Source organism: Anser anser, assembly GCF_964211835.1.
Source record: "Anser anser genome assembly, chromosome: Z".
In the NCBI taxonomy this organism is placed as follows: domain Eukaryota; kingdom Metazoa; phylum Chordata; class Aves; order Anseriformes; family Anatidae; genus Anser; species Anser anser.
In genome coordinates this window covers 80,510,984-80,528,627 of record NC_139723.1, presented here as the reverse complement: position 1 = coordinate 80,528,627, position 17,644 = coordinate 80,510,984, and the positions used below count along the sequence as shown (strand labels likewise).

The 17,644-nt window shown below is 43.3% G+C and overlaps 1 protein-coding gene across 14 annotated transcripts in view; it reads left to right on the top strand.

The window, feature by feature from the left end:
- The first annotated feature begins 15,120 nt into the window (after window positions 1-15,120).
- The window catches only part of CELF4 (CUGBP Elav-like family member 4), a 703,073-nt gene continuing 700,549 nt past the window's right edge, over window positions 15,121-17,644 (top strand). For 4 of the 14 annotated variants that reach the window (XR_014576796.1, XM_083817858.1, XM_083817854.1 and 1 more), the window contains exon 1: window positions 15,126-16,073. Coding sequence is in view for 12 of the 14 variants with exons in the window: in XM_083817858.1 (XP_083673984.1) it covers window positions 15,794-16,073 (280 nt within the window). In the remaining 2 variants the exon portion in view is untranslated. Of the gene's footprint in view, window positions 16,074-17,644 lie in introns of all 14 variants that reach the window. The other 10 variants (XR_014576795.1, XM_083817859.1, XM_083817855.1 and 7 more) reach the window with 5 other exon arrangements.

The window sequence follows — 17,644 nt, the reverse complement described above, 5'->3', positions numbered from 1 at the left end:
CTGCAGATGTGTGCCTTCAAACAAGACATCAAATTCAGTCCTGCCTATTGATAGCTATTGAAGATCCCATGGTTTGCCCTGCCCAAAGCCCAAACAGAATATTCACATTCACTCTCCATTTACTGTTGCTGCAGTATCAGTGAAGGAGAGATTTTCCCTTAACTTCCAGATCTAAAACATTTTCTTGTTGCTGCTTTTCTGGTTAACTCAGTCTGTTCTCAGTGATCTCTGGCCTCACAGGACCACAGTTTTGCATCTTATCCAAGAAAGGCATGTCTAACACTGCACTGACATCTAATGCACTTTTGGGCTTCTGATTCAGCACAGAGAAGTGCTGCAGAGGTTTTCCAAAGGGCCTGGCATGTAAAGAGCTGGTGTTTTGCATGCAAAAATCAAACATTTCAAGATGTTCCTATTAGATTATCAGAAGCAATAGTTTAATGAAAAATTTTGGTCTAGGCTCAGATGCACATAAGAGTGGTGAGGGTGGATGAGAAACATTATATTATTCATAGGAAATAGGGACATGGTGTGTAGTTTGCCAAAGTGCTCCTTGCCAGGAGGTTGTTTTTCATCAGTGAGTACCTGAAAGAGTTTGGGAGGGGCTGGATAGTGGGCAAGGATAGAAATACATTGCTGCCAGTCGTGGGAGGAGTGGAAGATTTTGTTGGATATGCAGTGTGATGCAATGGAGCAAAGTCTCAGAGACCTTACACCCAGGTGACTGCTTGTTGCAAAGCTTGGGTGAGATCATTTAGTCTGATAACTCTACATCTGAGTAGAATTATTGTCCTGAGCATTTTTGCATGGATGTTTTCCAGGTCTTCTTTCAGAAATGTCTGTCACATGCTTTGAGTTTGTTTCAGAATTGCCCACTCCAAAGAGAACAGGAGTGTCTTTCCTTTTGCCTGCTATTGGATTCAAAGGAGTTTTGCATGGGTGGAGGCTGGTAACATAAGCTGGTAACAAGACTAGATAACTAGATTAGGGCAAATAGGATATAGCTGATAATGACAGTAAGTGAGAAGGCTGTCAACTGGGCAGGGATAACAGGATTTATTGGGTAAATCAAATGTGAGTTGAAATGTTTTTTTGGGCACCCAAATGAGCTAAAACAATAGCACAAGAAACACCAAACTTCAGACAACCAGACTCCCAGGCCCAAGAGAAAAAAAGGGGTGACAGTAAACAGACTTAACAAAACAGAGAAAAAAAAAAAAAGGAAAACAAAAACAAAAATAGATCAACCTACACCTTAGCAGGGGAGCTGAAAGATGAGATAAATGATGAATGCTGAACAGGAAGGGAAGAAGTGAAGCAAATCCTTTTGCTTGGGTTTTAGGCTAGTCTGTGGGAAACAGGTAAACACCATATTGCTTAAACTAGAATCGGCCATGCTTCATTATCTGCATTTTTCCTTGACCACAGCAGTGCTGAAAGTAAGGGATGTGTACGAGAATGTTATTCATGTATTCATTTACCTGGAAACTCAACAAAAACAATCTTTCTTCTCTAGCTCTATACAAGTGATTCTTCCTTGACGGTTACCTGGATCCACTGGTTCTGGAGCAAGAACAGCTTACTTAAATCAGGGAGGAGATGGCAGGCTGCAACACCTATGTTTGTGTTCTTCTAGACTGATAAATAAAAAAAAAAAATCATTTTTTTAAGAGATTTTTTTATAGAGGTGAGTTTCGTTTATTTCTTTTCAGAGGTGTAATATTTTATGGTGGTACTGCTTTTGTAATGAGGATGACTTAAACATAGGAATAACGTGAGTTTGAGTAGAAAATAGATACATCTTTTTATCAATCCAACCATATTGCTTAGGAAAACAACAAAGCAGAAACCTAACAGTGGATGCTTTACCACCCAGTATATTTCCTCAAGGACATTTTTGACCTCACACATCTGACATTTTTCTTTGTTTGGCTGTTTTCTTGTTGTTGTTGTTTTTTGTAGTTTTTTTTTTTTATTGGTTTGATTGGTTAGTTTTATGTTGTTGTTGTTTTGTTTTTGTTTGTTTTTCCACTAGCTGCATCTACTGATCTTCATAATTTTCTTTGGTTCTAATGTTACATGGTAGACCAAATTATTGGAAACCAAAATGCACCATCACACTCAGAGGGAGATTTTTCATACTCTAAAGATGTATACAGGATCATGGTCTGGAGAAAATCAGTGACGTTCCATGGGCAAGCACTCAGCCTTGAAAAAGACAATAGTTTTCTACTGTGTTTCATTGAAAGACTCTGTGTGGGAGAGAGGCAAAGGGAAAATAATGTTATTTCCATTTTAGAGCTCATGAAACACAAAACAAAGTGGCCCATGGCCATGCCAGAGATCAGAACCAAGAACTGAGTGCAAATCATGAGACTCCAAGTGTGAGACAACAGGCTGCATTACCTTGTCCTTTTACTGAAACTCTTTCTCTGGCAACTTTCACCCGTACTAAATGCACAAGAAGAAGGATAATAAAGAGCCTAAGTGGAGGGAGATAATGAGGAGTTGTGAGGTTTTGTTCAGTTCTAACAATCTCACATGTTTATTAATAGAAGGTCGCCATGTATAAATATATAATTTTAGTTGGATATGGGCAGCATCTCTTTAATTATCTAAAGAAAGAGGGTACTTATTATGTAGATAGTACAGGAACATCATTCAGCAGGAAAGCAATAGAAATTTTCAAGCAAAGAAAGGCATGAACTGATTTTTTTCCCTGTCTCTTGCTTTTCGTAATGTGTCATTTCTACAGAGTCTGTGTACACACGTGTGTGTGTGTGTGTAAGTGTGTACATATTTTTACACATAAAAATATAATGTCTGCATGATGTCAAATCACATGTGTGCTTCCTCGGTAACTCTGAAGGCAGGCAGAAGCTGTAAATTCTGGAAAAAAAAAAAAAAAAGGAACGCAGAGTTGACCCGGCTCAGTGTGCAGTGACTGAGGGTAGAATAGAATTTGGTTTCACAAATTGAACTTCCTTTCATAGCCAATGTGTCCCAAAGTGCTTTACATACAGTACAATGAGAGTGATGCCAGGAGTGGAGGCAAACACAGCAGTCATTGTGGGCACAAAAATAGCTCGCGTGTAGCCTTCTATATTAGAATCTGTTTCAGCAGAAGAATGCTGGCCTTGGGAATGTTATTAACTCTATATTCATCTGTTTCCTGGTTGCCAAGGGATGCTGAACTGCCCCCTGGACAGCCTCTGAGAGAATGGTTTCAAGAAAGTGTCGTACCTTCCATCCTCTTTAAGAAAGCTTACTATTATCATGCCCAAGCCCTCATATACCACACTGCATTTCTGACTGTATGATTCTTTTCTTTCTTTTCCTCCATCTTGGACCTTGGCTGATTGAACATATACCGGTCTTCAGACTGTTCTTAAATCTGAAAACTGGATGAGGGCCAACCAGAACATCACATTCAGCCCTTTGCTTTCATTGTATCTACAAGCATTGAGCTGTATTGCAGAAGAGTGTTTTGCTGTTGCTAATGTTCCCAGGGACCTCAGTCCTTCACCATTGAAATTATCTCCCAGGAAATTATTGTGTCTAGGGAAACTCCTATGTGTTTTATGGTATTTACACACCACAGTGACATTTCTTCTGTGCACTAGTGGACTACTTACGAATTTAGGACTAAAGCTTTCCCACCTAGTACGAGAATTCACTTGAAACATCTCAGTTATAAGTCTAGTCATGTTACACACTGTGTTTGATGAACAGACAAAAGCATCTCCACCAGCTAATTTTGACTAGTCAGGAATGAGAATGTCCTCCAGAGATTCAGCTGGAGGTTCACCTCCTGTTTTCTAGGGTCTTGCATAAGGCAAAATCTAAATTCATCAATGTTAAAAACACAGAATAACTCTTCATTACCAAGTCCATTACACAGTACAATTGGAAACCAGAGGTCAGCATAGATACGTGATGTCCCTGTTGAGAGCAGTGTTAGACTCAGGAGTGAAACACAAAAAACAGTCCTTACTTCTAGCAGAAAGCAAATTTGGGGAATCATGGAAAATCTGCTTAGTGCTTTATGGTTCAGAGTAGACAAACATTTTTAAAGACTGTGTCCAAGATGTGTTAAAGACTTGTGCCAGCAAATACTTTTGTTGTTGTCGTTAAATCATCATTGCTTTTATCTGATTACAAAAACCTGAGGGATCTGAACAAAGCCCACAGTAGTTCCCATCCAGATTGCATGTTGTGCTTTTCTTTCCATGGAAACTGTGGCACTGGAGCCTTGATACAGTCCTGAATCTCATCCTTATATGAGCTCAGGGACATGGTGACACTGTTGGGCTCACAAGCTGTTCTGCACTCAGGTAAGTTTGGGAACTAATACTGCTCAACATGACCCCAACTGACATTTAAATCCATTGATAACAGAGTGTCTTCCAGGTTACACAAGCTTAAGTACCCAATCCTGCTAATGTTACCATAGAAATTAAAGCAGTCAAAAGCTGTCTGTGGCAGAAATGTCCCAGAATATTAAGATCAATATTAGGGAGCATGTTGAGATTGTTCAGCTGATGAATTGGTTCATCAGAAGGCATGTTGCCCTCCCTAGCTCACCTGACATTATTGACTTCTGATTTTCAAACCTTCAATATGCTCTATGGCAAGAATAGCAAAATCAATGAGATGTGATAACTGGGGATAATTTGGTATATAATCTGCTGCTGACCAGGTTGAGTGCTTTGTAAGAAAGGAAAGGAGACATGACAGCCTGAACAGTGCTTTAAAAGTATACACTTACATATTTGAAATGTCAGGGAGAGGTAGTAATACAGATTTCACTACATAGAAATACTTGGGGTGAAACTTAGTGTTTGGAAACAGAGTTGCATGCTGTGGGATATGGTGGCTTTGGATCCTGTGTGCTTAGACAGAGGTTTCCCCTCACACAGTTATAATTTTAATAATAAAAATAATAATAATAATAATAATAATATAGAGGAACAATAGCGTGGTTTCTTATTCAATTGTTTGGCATGAAAGAGCAGATTCTTATCCCATATAGACAAAGATATGTTATACCAGTCATTGGAGACCAAACTCATGTTTACTTGAAAGAGCTCTTCCCTTTGGATAAAAAAAAAGTGCTGAGGTTCTCTGAGCTGGGCTGTGCAACCTGATCTAGGTTTTCTGCAAAGCTCAGGAGGGGCAAAAATTTGGGAACTGATGGCATTCAGACAGCAGCACAAGCTCCCTTGGGAAACAAATTCCCTGCAGAACACAGGCATCAAAATTGTATCTACATCTTCAGCTAAGCACGAAGTCCCATGTGTCCTCAAACGCAGACCAATCTACTGTGTATAATGGAAGTTCATAAGCCACCAGCAAGGCTCTTGCCTTAATTTGATCTTGTGAAATGACTGGGGAGGACAACCAAGCTTCAGGACATTACAGCTTGGCTGAATCAAACATAGGTAGGACTAAGCTTGCTGGAGGCACACAGGCCAAATGGAGTTACATAAGTTCATCTGATATCAGCCATGTGAATAGTAATAAGATCCTAAAATGTCTGATATCATAACAACTGAACCCCAAAGATACAGAATTGTTTGGTATGTGCTGGGGTATAATCTCATTACTAATGTTTTTCAACCATGCAATTTCTTTAAGCTAGCTGGTTTCCCCATGGCCTGATCCTGGTTGTCCAAGGGAGGAGAAATCTCTCTCAGGTGCATTGCTCAGGAAGCCTCTCTCCCCACTGATTTCATAAGCAACAACAATAGCATTGCTGTCATTTGCAATGTATTTCTCTCTCTGAGGAAAGAATGGGGTAGTCTCACCTTCATGCCCCACTCTGGGGGCTCTTGGTTCTGCTCAAATCGCACTGCCAGCAGACACCATGCACTGCTTTGAGTAGTCAGTTAGACATTTCCTTCAGCTAAACTCAAGAAGAAAGATAAGTTTTCCCTTGGCACAGGTTGGGAAGAAGAGCAGTCCTTTTCTGTTCAAAATCAATTGCCCCTGGAAAGCAAGGTCTGATTCTGTCAGTCTGGGACTTAGCAGGGCTCGCTCGCCTAGGCCTCTTCTCAGTGCCTCTCTGGCTGTGCACCAGCAGATGCACAGTGTGAGCCAACACGTGCAACTAGAACTATGGGATAGGCACCCTCCCATTTTGCTTCTGACTCTGCATTGACCCCCCTTCGATACAAAGATTTCATTTCTCTTCTTTCATGGACTTGAGACAACTTGTTATTGAGGCATCAGTGGGTGATCTGGGCAGTCCAGCAGGTAGAAAACTAAAATCCATGCTTCATTGCTCCATGCTTTTATGCAAAAAGACTGACTTCAGACTGTATGTGAAACAAATACTGGCACATCCTAACCTTGAAGTATCAATGTTTTCATTCTACTCAACTATTAAAATGTTAATATATGTATGTAAATGCATATACAAATTCTGCTGCTCATCTTATGTACTTTTTTAGTGTAGATAAATTCACAAGGGTCATGACATCCTTAGACTCGTTGCATTATTTTCTGTCACAACACCTCCTATGACAGATGATAGCAGGAGAAGTTTTCCAGCCTCCATCAGGAGCCACTGCAGATGGAACTGGAACATTTTACCAGTCTTCTACTTGAATTTGCAGATAGTAGAATCATGGCAGGAGTCAGAGACCCTTTATTATTATGGACTCTGGAAGAGCCTACATCTTTTTTTTCTATTTCTCCCCACACTCAACCTCTTTTACTTTATACTTCTACCCCTCTGAGCCTTTGTATCTAGTTTCCTTATTTGCACGTCCAGAGCTTCCTCAGAAAGGCCTTAGTTTCCTTACCCACCCAGCCCTTTTCTGATAACTCCTGGATTTCTTGCCCTAGCCTATTTTCTCACCAAGACTCTTCTAGTTCTTCCACAAAGCTGTAGCTTTTTTGCTGTCTTCTGCCTTCTCTGAGTCAGTTTTCCCTTCGCCTCTGTATTCCCTCTCAATTTCACTCTCTCCCTCTTTTCCAGTCCATGTTTTGACCTTATCTAAACATTTTTCTCATATGCTGCCTCCTAGTGATCTGAACTCAGATCTACAAATTCCTTCACAGCTAGAGGCCTGGAGGGATGAACAGACATCGACAACACCTATCTTTCAGCATCCACTACAGAGGTAACTGGGGTTCCTAAATGAAATGGATACATGCAGAAACCCCAAAGGATGAAAAATTGTCTGTTCTAATTTCAGCACTGATTTAAGGCCCATCAAAACCCACCAGCTGAAAATACCGGAAAAGACCTCTTGACCCTCCTATTGCAGTCAACAGAGCAAATGGAGTCTGAATCTTCATATTATGCTGTCGCTTGTAGTACAGCTATTACTTGAAGAAGATCACAGGGAGGTACATGCAATGTGCAGTTTCCCTGAGATGCTAGAAGGGTGTCTGAGTTGAAAACAGCTCCCAGGTGGAAATGTCATTTTGAAGTGACCAAGACCCTATGCTTTCCTAGAGATTCCACATTAATGTGCTCACACAGCAGCCAGACAACCTTCTGTATTTGTTCCGTAAGCTTATTAATGTTGGGTTGGCTACATGGTTACCTAGAATCATGATTAGTCTCTCCTTTTGTTGCTGAAGCCCTTGGCAGTTTGTATATTCTTATTTTCTTTACTACCTACATCTGCATGTCCAGCCTTTAGAAGACAACCAGTGCTATAGGTGATTTATTATCCTGAACACAAACAGAAAAAAAAATCATAGAAATAGAATTTTAAAAAGCATAAGAAAATATCTAGCGTTTATTACATTCATAAATTCTAGGATGAATTTAGAAAATTGACTATTACGGAAACTGAGCATATTTGCAACAATAGTAGCAAATAATGCAGGTAGAGATATCATATATCAGACAGCAGAGGACTGATAGGTTGATATAGGTATACAGAGAGCAAGACAGTGAAATAGAGAGAGAGAGAGACAGACTGAGGTAATACAAAATAAGAAAAAAAAATCTTTAAGGATACTATGAAATTCTAACAGAAAAATTATGAGAAGCATTTCCGCACACTTGCTGTAGATTCCCCTCCTTCTCTGTCTACAGCATTCCCACGTGTGTGTGCATGCACACATCCAGGCACACACGCATACCCCACACATGCTGTCGAAGCTTGGTCATCCACCATACATCTGCATGATAATGAGGCTACTTGAAGTCAGCAGCCTTGATGCTGGACGCTGACTGACATTCCCTCTGGCTACTTTAAGAATAAAATAAGAGCAAGAATGGGTTTTGTAAAGCAAGTATTCATTCATGCAAACAAATCCAATATTGAGACTGTGCCTACAACACATCATCGTTCAATGTGAGGCACAGCATAGCTTCAGAAGTAAAACATGCCACGGGATATCAGGTCATTCTGAATCTGAGCATTGACTTTGTCACTGCTTCCCCTGAGGCTGTAAACCTCCACTTTGAAAGTGACCACTGACTTTGGATGCTAACGTCACACACCTAATCTGCACGCTTGCTTCTCATAAAGTTCAGCAAGTAGCTGGGTGCCCAAGTATAAATTAGCTGCTTAAAGTCCTTTTCAGAGATAGGACTGATTTTCAAGAATATGCACTGACTGTGACAAGAGCTGTGGGAGGACAGCACTCCCAAAAAGCTAGCTTGTAATCAGCCTTTAACCTAAATTAAGTTAGAGTCCCTGAATCCCAAACTGGAGAGGCTACCAAAAAAAAAAAAAAAAAAGAAAAAAAAAGGTGCAACTTTTTCTCTTTGCAGCTCTCTGCCTCATGCTGATCATCTGAATAATAAATATAATTGTGAACATACGTCCACACATGCACATATGCAGGCACACAAAAAAATGCACATAAGTCCTAATGAAAAGAAAATTATTCTGGTTGCAAAAACAGGACTTAAATTAATATTTAAGCCTCCAAAATGGAGGTTGCATGCACAACCTGGATTTGCCTTTGTTGTAGAGATGCATTCTGATTCAGCCTTTAATTACACAGTCTCTCACAGAGTAGATGGCATGTACAGTGCCATTTGTTGACTGCAGAGGACCAGGGGATTCTGCCTTCTGTTTCAAGCACACAGGAGAGTGGGCTTTGCAGGGCAGATATTCTTCTCCAGGCACAGCCCCTTGTTCTTCTCACTCGTCCCTATCTCAGATCCATCCCACCCTCATTCTGCATTCCTCCCCCTGGTTAAAGTCCTGTATCCACTTCCACTTTCTGGCTCCCTCTCAATATGTCTCTTTTTTCCTACCTTGACTTTCCACTGCCCTGTCCCTGAGTTTGCCATCCCCGCAAGTTCTCAGGTCCTCTAAGCTTTTACAGTTTATTTTCTAGTATTTTCTTACAATATATTCCTTCCTTTCTCCCTGTTATTCTACCACAGACAATTCCCCATTAGTTTTATCTCCCCTAATTTCTTTCCATTTTCCCAGTTTTTTTCCTACTGAGAAGCAGACTGCTACATCTCAGCACGACCTTTCCTCCCAAGCTCTGTAGCTAACTGGGTCAATGCAAATAAATAAACAAGGAAATCTTAAACACTGGGACCAAATGGCATGGCACCACATATCCATATGCCTTAGCTCTTTTTTACCCCAAAATATACTAGCCTTTTCTAAAGCATCTATTGGAAACACCCTGTTGGTCTGTGATGACCTCCAAACTGCCCCCAGAATGTGTATAGGATGCTGATATGGGACAAAGCTCATGCCAAAGACCATGTTAAGAGTAAGATAATCAATGTATTTCTTATCCCTATGCTCTGAACCTGCTTTCTTTGCTGGTAGAGACACTACCCCTATGTCTGAACCCCAGTCTGCTCCCATCTGTGTCCCTTCTCAACCCATTCCAGTGCACCCTGACCTTCTTTCTCATTCCTGCTTTCCTGAATCCCCTCTCAGCTGTCTCTTCTCACCTTCTGCTGTAGTCTCACTGTGGGATCTCCTGACAGTCCCTGAATGCACAAGGAAGACAGACTCCCTGCCTTTGTCTCAGGTACCCAGGCTCCATTTTTTTTCACGGTCTGTCCCTGGGCAGTGCTGTGATGCCAGGGATAGCTCTTGTCTCTGCCGGGGCATTCCCGGTGAGAACCGAGTCACTGGGGAGCCTGGTTTTGGAAATCTGCATCTCTAGTGAGCCTGTGAGAACTGCCATTTTCCCAAGGCTTTTAATTGGCCACTTTGGGGCAGATTTTCCCCGAGATAGCAAAAAGGCTTGAGAAAGAGCTTCACCTCCTGTCAGCTGTTAGTATCATGCTGTAAAGCATGGGGACAGGAAAGCTTTACAAAGCATCTCATTTGACTCAGTTCAAACCAGCCCATTCCTCCTCTGGGCTCTTCTCAGGGGCAGACAAATAGATCCAGCTGAAATTTTCCAGAAATAATTAAAGAATTGGAGCTGAATGCAGGCACCCAACTTAGAGAATTTCAGCTACAACACGTGCAGTTTATCAAAGCTGAACAGGATTTTATTATAGGAACTCTCAGGCAACCTTTATAATTGGCGGTGCTACTGGCTCCTATTAAACTGAATTAAACTCCCTTCCTCACAGGGGCGCTGTGAGCATTAATTTGTTAATGATTGCACAATGATTTGATGATGAAAAGGACCGTATTAATGTGAAGCATTATTGTCCTCACAATGCAAGCTTGCCTGCTTTCATTACTCATTATGTACAGGGACATACATATTAGGGAAAAGGGATGCGGAGATAATAAACTTGATATTCTTTTCAAAGGACTAAGACAACATGTTTACAGTGCTCACAGCATGGGTAATATGAATATTCTGGAGAGCTCTGTTTAAATAACAGGATCCATGGGGTGGAAAATAATGATGTGTATGTACGTGTCCACACAAAACCTGCGCCCAAACATACATGCGAACGCATGCATACATGCTCTCATCTATTTTTCTGTCCTCTATTAACCCCCTGTTTCTATGCAGCCTTCACTTTGCCACCTGAAACTCTCACCAGCGTTACTTTAATAACAAAAGGCCTCCATAAACAAAGCTCCCTTTTATTGCATTGATACCTTTTGTTGCCTACACTGACTCCAATCCTATACTAAGCTCCTTTGGATGCAAATAGTTTTTCATTTCTCTCCTCGATCAACCTTTTTCATTCTAACTAAAGTAGGAGGAAAAAAAAAAAACAAAAAGGGAAAAAATCCACACTGATTCACACATTAATTCAGGGACCAATGCTGCAAATGTTCACATGAGTAATCCTTCCTCAGATGAATAATCCCTCTGACCACGGCAGCGTGATTAACAACAATGCAGATTAAGAATGTCAGGATCGGGCCCACACCCCAATGCTTGGGTTCTCACCCTAAGTCTCACGGATGCTGGTCTCGCTCCTTCTGTTAGTTGTGCTCGAGGTCCCCATTGCAGCTCTCAATTATTTTATTCGATTACGCAGCTAATAGGCCCTGATTCTGTCAGTGCTCTCTGGAAAGCTTAACAAGGCTGAAGTAAACAATCCCATCTGAGTTAGAAGACTTTGCAGGATCGAGCCCTGTAATAGCGGCTGAGAGCTGTGTCTTCACACCATGATTACAACGTGTGTTTTTGCTATTAATGGTCTCATATTTTATTTGGAAAACCGCAATGAAGTAAGCCAGCAGAGAATCTGGGAGTATATGGGTTGATTTAGCTACCTGTGTTCAAAGAAGGATAAATTGTTATTTGAAACCAAAACTTACTCACGCTGTTTATTTATTTGGAGCAGAGGTGGCCTGCCATGTATCTGATATCAGTCGGCGAATGCTGGTTCTGTGTGCTCCGGGTCCAGGGTTTTGAAGTTGAGCAGAAGCATCCCCCTCTGGCAACCTTTCAGCCTGTTCCTGCCTTTCTTCTTTACCTGATCATTTCCTGGAGAATGAAGATATTCGGGACTGATGTATTGCTATTCCCCCATTCCCTGCACAAACACTGTTCATTAAAAACTTGCTGCTAGCAAGGGCCTGATCCAGCCCTCCTGGAAGTCATTGGAAAGCTGTCTATTGACGTCATGGGGACGAGGAGCATACTAATGTGTGCGAGTACCTTTACTAATGCGGGCAGTCCTGTTAACAACACCGAAGTTGTTCACAGGATTAACAGCAATCAATCAAGCCCTTTGAAAGGAACATTAAAAGCCAAAGCCCGGCGCTACAAGCCGGTTCTCACAAGAGGTATGCCCAGACCTTTGGTTGCTCCTGGGCATCCGGCTGCTCCTGCCAGTGGCCTGGTGATGTCGGTGCATTTTTCCAGAGGTGAGGATTTGGGGCAGCATGTCTTTGAGGAAGGAAGAATCACCAGCAACCTAGCCCCAAATAAATAGCTTTTGTGTTTCCAAAAAAAAGATGCTGACCAGAGTGAGGAGCAGGAGCAAAATGGGGTTGTAAATGGGCTTGGAAGGGTTATTTTTATTTTTATTCTTTTTCCTGCAAATAGACACATAGAAAAAAATAATCTAAGAATGAAAAAAAAAAAAAAAAAAAAAAGAAAAGGAAAGTGCTTTCTTTTGGTTCCAAGCAGATAAATGATTATTACTCTCTGGGAGAAGCCGGAGCCTGTTACAAAAGACCTTATTCTTACAAAATTCCCATGGACTCCCCTGCTTATGGATGGCTGAACTGGACCCACTGTGATTATACTGGGAACATTTCTCACTTGGGAACTGTTCGGCAAAGGCTGGTTTATAGATAACAATTTTACTCGTCCTTTGCCTGTATCTGCTTAAAATCCAGTACAGACCCTTGTACATGTGTAAAGGTGCTTATGGGGTACAGCTTATTTCCATCCCCAGCAGCAGCTGTGTTCATTGCAGATCCCTTGTAGCAATATTTGTGTCCATATTATTTCATCCTGCCACCCCTCACAGCTGTGCCTGTGCACCAGGGGGCTGTACTTGAACAGCATCCATTTCTAAATGACTGCTGATGGCTCTGTGGAAATGGGGCGTAGACCAGCTCAAAGTTTTGAAAAATATATGTTGGTAGAAAAGGGATACCATTGGTGAGCAACAAAATGACTTTTTTCCCCTAGTTGGCTATCATTTGGGAGAAGAGGTGCTTGCAGGCACAGTGGCCTGCTCACTGACAAGGTGTTAAGAGACCTGTCCCTGGGATGGATCCGTGCTGGGTGCTGTTTGACTTTGTACTGTGGTGGCTATTCCTTTTTTTTTTTTTTTTTTTTTTTAAAAAAAAAAAAAAAAAGGTTTAACAAGTCTTGTTGCAGTGCGCCCTCCTCGCTGTACCGCAAGTGCTGTTTAAAGGTGCAGAAAGAGTGGATATTGAGCTTTTTTAATGTCCTGGTGCAGGGTGGGGGGTGCAGGAAGGTTTTGTTTCCTGAGGGTTTTGCTGTTGTTGCCATTCTTTTATCCCAGTCCGAGGTGCAGGGCAGGATCTGAAAGCAGGTGAGTCGCGGGGCTGGGAATCTGGGAAAGGGGCTTTCTGAAGGCTTTGCCCTCCTGCAGCTCCCAGGCTGCCAGATCCCTGCACCTTCTCAACATCATGAGTAAATGCCTGGGAAAGGGATGCAGACCCCCCCCCCCCATTAGACCCCCAAAAGCAGCACCAGACAATGCACGGAGCTGCCTGTATCTGTCACCCCATTAGGGGCACAAGGAGCCCCAAAAGGCACCAAGAGCTGCGGGGGCGCTCCCAGGTGGGGGTCCCGCTGGACCAAGGAGGGGGGTCCGGTTCCACCCACCCCCCGCGGGACCCCGGGACACTCCTGCTTTGAGGAAGCAGCCTCGGGAGTTGCAGAGCTACCTGGATCGGGCTGGTGTTTTTTTTTATTATTATTATTATCTTTTATTTTGTGGCGGGGGGTGGGGGGGGAGGCAGTACGCTACCTTGCCGCTCTGTTGTTAAAACCCAAATAAAGTGAAAGCCGTCCCCGCCACAACGGTGCTGTGGTTCTTTTCCTTTTCATTTCTTTTCCTTTTCATTTCTTTATTATTACCACCGCCTTTATTTTTTAAACAACCAAAAAAAAAAAAAAAAAAAAAAAAAAAGCAACCCTACAAATAAATAAAATCCGGTCTACAAAACAGGCAGCAAAACTGCGAATTTAAACCTCTACCCTCCCTCCCCCTGCCGCTGCCCCTTCCGTTTACAGCCACACGTGTTACCGGCTCTCCCCGGGGGACAAGGGGGGGTCCCGCTCCCTGCCCAACCCCAGGGTCCGATGCCACCGCCGGCACCGCGGGGAGCAGCCGGCAGCGCCGGGAACAAAGGCTCGGAGCCCCCCCGGGGGCTAGGGGGGGACCGGGGGATTTGGGGGGACCGGGGGCGTCGGGGGGTTCAGGCCAGGTAACTCTGGGGCTGCTCCCAGCTTGGTCCCCGCACAGCTTGCACGGGAAGCCAGGAGAAGGAAAAAGGGAAAAAAAAAAAAAAGCAGGAAAATTGCACTGAGCACACGCAGTGCCTTGTTTGGTTGCTGTCCGGATTACTGTTATTATTATTTGGGGGACAAGGGGGAGTTGTGTCCTTAATCCGAGCCTCCCTGCCCTTCCCACCCCCAGATGCTATGAAAGGAGAGCTGATTTCATTTCCACCATACAGTACACTTTGTCTAGAGAGCATTGTTCGGACAAGCAACTCCCGATCCCTGATGACTACAAAATACGATTTATGTTTCCATCAGAGAGAGACAGAATATCCTGATGGCTTGAAAGACGGGCAAGAAAACCTTACCTAATCAATCCCTTTCCAATACACACAAACACACACACACACAGCTAGCACAGGAGATAACGCCCGCACTGACTGCACGTAAAATAAATATTGGCAGCACAAAAATTAACAATAGTCATCTCGATATTTTTTCTCTCCCTCCAAAGACCTACAATAATACAGTTTGCGCCTTTCCTAGCTTGATGTCATCATCGGCAGTATAATTAAGAAAAAATAAAAATAAAAAAGAGAGCTTAAAGAGCATGCATTTTTTTTAGACGCAACAAGAACAGATATAGTAAAGAGAGCTTGTAACATCACAACCACAACAACAACACCAACAGCAACCTCTGAGCCTGAGGATTCGTCCGTGTCTCAACTGTTTTTATTATCAATTGCAAAATCATAATACGAGTAAACAATAAATAAGAGGCATCATCATAATAGGAAGAAGTCAGAACACCTTGGGTTTGTGTTTTTTTTTCCCCCCTCTCAAATAAAAGGCAGATTTCCTGATGATCACTGAAATTATAACGACAGCGATTGATCGGAGGGCTTGCAAAGGAAAAGGAAGAAAAAAAAAATCATCATCATTGGTCCTAAAAACGCAACCGTTCCCCTTTGCTCACTTGGCACAATAGAAATTGACTGTCTCTCAAAGAGCCATGCGCCTAGTGCTATTTATAGCCAGGGGCTGTGTTGGAAGATACCATTGAGCTTCTCCCGGGCAGGCAGACAGGGGGTGCTCGGAGGGGAGGAGGGGGCTCGGGCCGAGCAGAGGCAGCAGCAGCCCCTCGCCCCCAGCCTCCCTTCCCCGCGCACACACACATCCGCACACTCACACCCCACCCCCTAGTCTGGCTGGGAATTTGAACTGATCCAGCCTGTTTAAACGGAAAGGACACAGATCTTCAATGTAAAAAAAAAATCAGATCAGACCCGGAGAGAGAGAGAGAGAGAGAGAGAGAGAGAGAGAGGGAGAGAGAGAGAGAGAGAGACGGGGAGGGAGGAGTGTGTGTGAGTGTGTGTGTGTGTGTGTGAAAGAGGGAGAGGGAGAGCGAGCGAGAGGGAGAGAGAGGGTGAGCGAGAGAGAGGGAGGGAGAGAGAAAAGAAGAGGGGGAAAAAAAGGAAAGAAGATTTTCTCTATGTATATAAAGATGGCCACGTTAGCAAACGGACAACCAGACAATACCAGCCTGAGTAGCAATCACAGCAACCCCAGCACCAACGGGCATATGAACGGATTAAACCATAGTCCCGGAAACCCATCCACCATCCCAATGAAGGACCACGATGCCATTAAGCTCTTTATTGGGCAGATCCCCCGTAACCTGGACGAGAAAGACCTCAAACCGCTCTTCGAGGAGTTCGGGAAGATCTATGAACTGACGGTGCTGAAGGACAGGTTCACTGGCATGCACAAAGGTGAGTTACCTCCTGAACTTTCCCGGGAGAGATTGGGAGAGGAAGGCAGGCTCCCGCTCCCTCTCTGGCTCTCTCTTTCTCTCTTTCCTTTCGATTTCATTTTATTTCATTTTCGGCTGGCCGGGGGCGGAGGCGGCAAGCTGGGGGGGCAGGGAAAGAAATAATAGACCCTCCTGAAAAGCGAAGAGAGAGAGGCAGAAAAGGGGGTCAGCTCCTTTTGGGTTATTTAGGACTATTTTTCCCTCTTTCCCCCTGTTTTGGGGAACGACATGCAGTCACTTGCGAAAGCCGGAGAGTCCAGGCAAGAGCAGGGGAGGGCGGCGGGTCTGGCAGCAGCTGTCCACACGCCGGTGGTGCTGAAAAAGATTAAGAGGATTTCTTTATTTATCTTTGGGAGCTCACATTTTCCACCCAGGAGTGTGTGTGTGTTCGTGTGTCTGTCCGTGTGTTTGTGTCGAGCCGGGGAGCCCCTATTTTACAACTGTTGTGAATCAGGCATCAGCGCCTTCACATCTTCTTTTCTTTTATTTCCTTTTATTTTCTTTTTTTCATTTTTTGCTGCTGTTAGGATTCTTATTTGTAGCCCGCTCCAAAACCAGAGGCAGAGGAGAGTGATTTGCTCGACGGGTATTGGGGTGCTGGAGGGGAGTATTCATTCTGGTTTTGTTCAGCGTGGGAACAGAGATATAAACAACAATAAAAAAGCCCATCTCAAGCAGGTTGGGAGTATGAAATCACAAAGTGTGAATGTGTTGGAGAGAGCGAGACGGGAGGGATGGGTCGCATCTCAGTTCCAGAAGGGAGAAGTCTCCGAGCAGGCATATTCCCAGCACTACTTCAATGTGCCCGAAGTCCACCCCAGGAACTTTTTGGGTTTTCTTTCAGGGCACTAGAGACGTGCTCCCCGTGTGATGCCTCGCTTGTTCCGTCTTTGCCCACTCCTTTCCTTTCCCTGCTTAGTCTCTCTGGAGGTGCATTTCAGATTAGAGGATGCTATGTTTTGGGGGTTGGGGAGGGTATGTGTAGTGGGGTGGGAGATGCTCAGATCCCCAGGTAGGAAAGTAGGACTTGCAGGGTGGAAGTTGGAGATAATGTGCATGGTAGCTCAGCTTAGTAGCAGGAGAGACCCAGGAATGAAACGAAGCCACTTTATTAATTCAGGTTCTGCATATATAATATGTGTATGTGCATTTATTTCATTAGGCATGGAATAGAAAGTAAAGAAAGAAAAAAGAAAGAAAGAAAGAAAGAAAGAAAGAAAGAAAGAAAGAAAGAAAGAAAGAAAGAAAGAAAGAAAAGAAAGAAAAAAGAAAAGAAAGAAAGAGAAAGAAAAAAAGATCTAATCACAAGTAAGCAGGGTGTGACTCCAGATCTAGTGCAGGAGAAAAAGGGTTGCGCAGGGGGACAGGGGGGGAGTGGAAGTTGCTTCTGTTACAGGAGAGGTTCAGTAGCAATGTCTACTCCAGCCTGGTTCACTCCTGGTAGGGAGAGTCACTGGGAACGGCATTAGTTGCTTCCCAGCTTTCCAGCTGCCTTGGTGAGTTGTAAATCTTAAACTTAACGGCATGTTT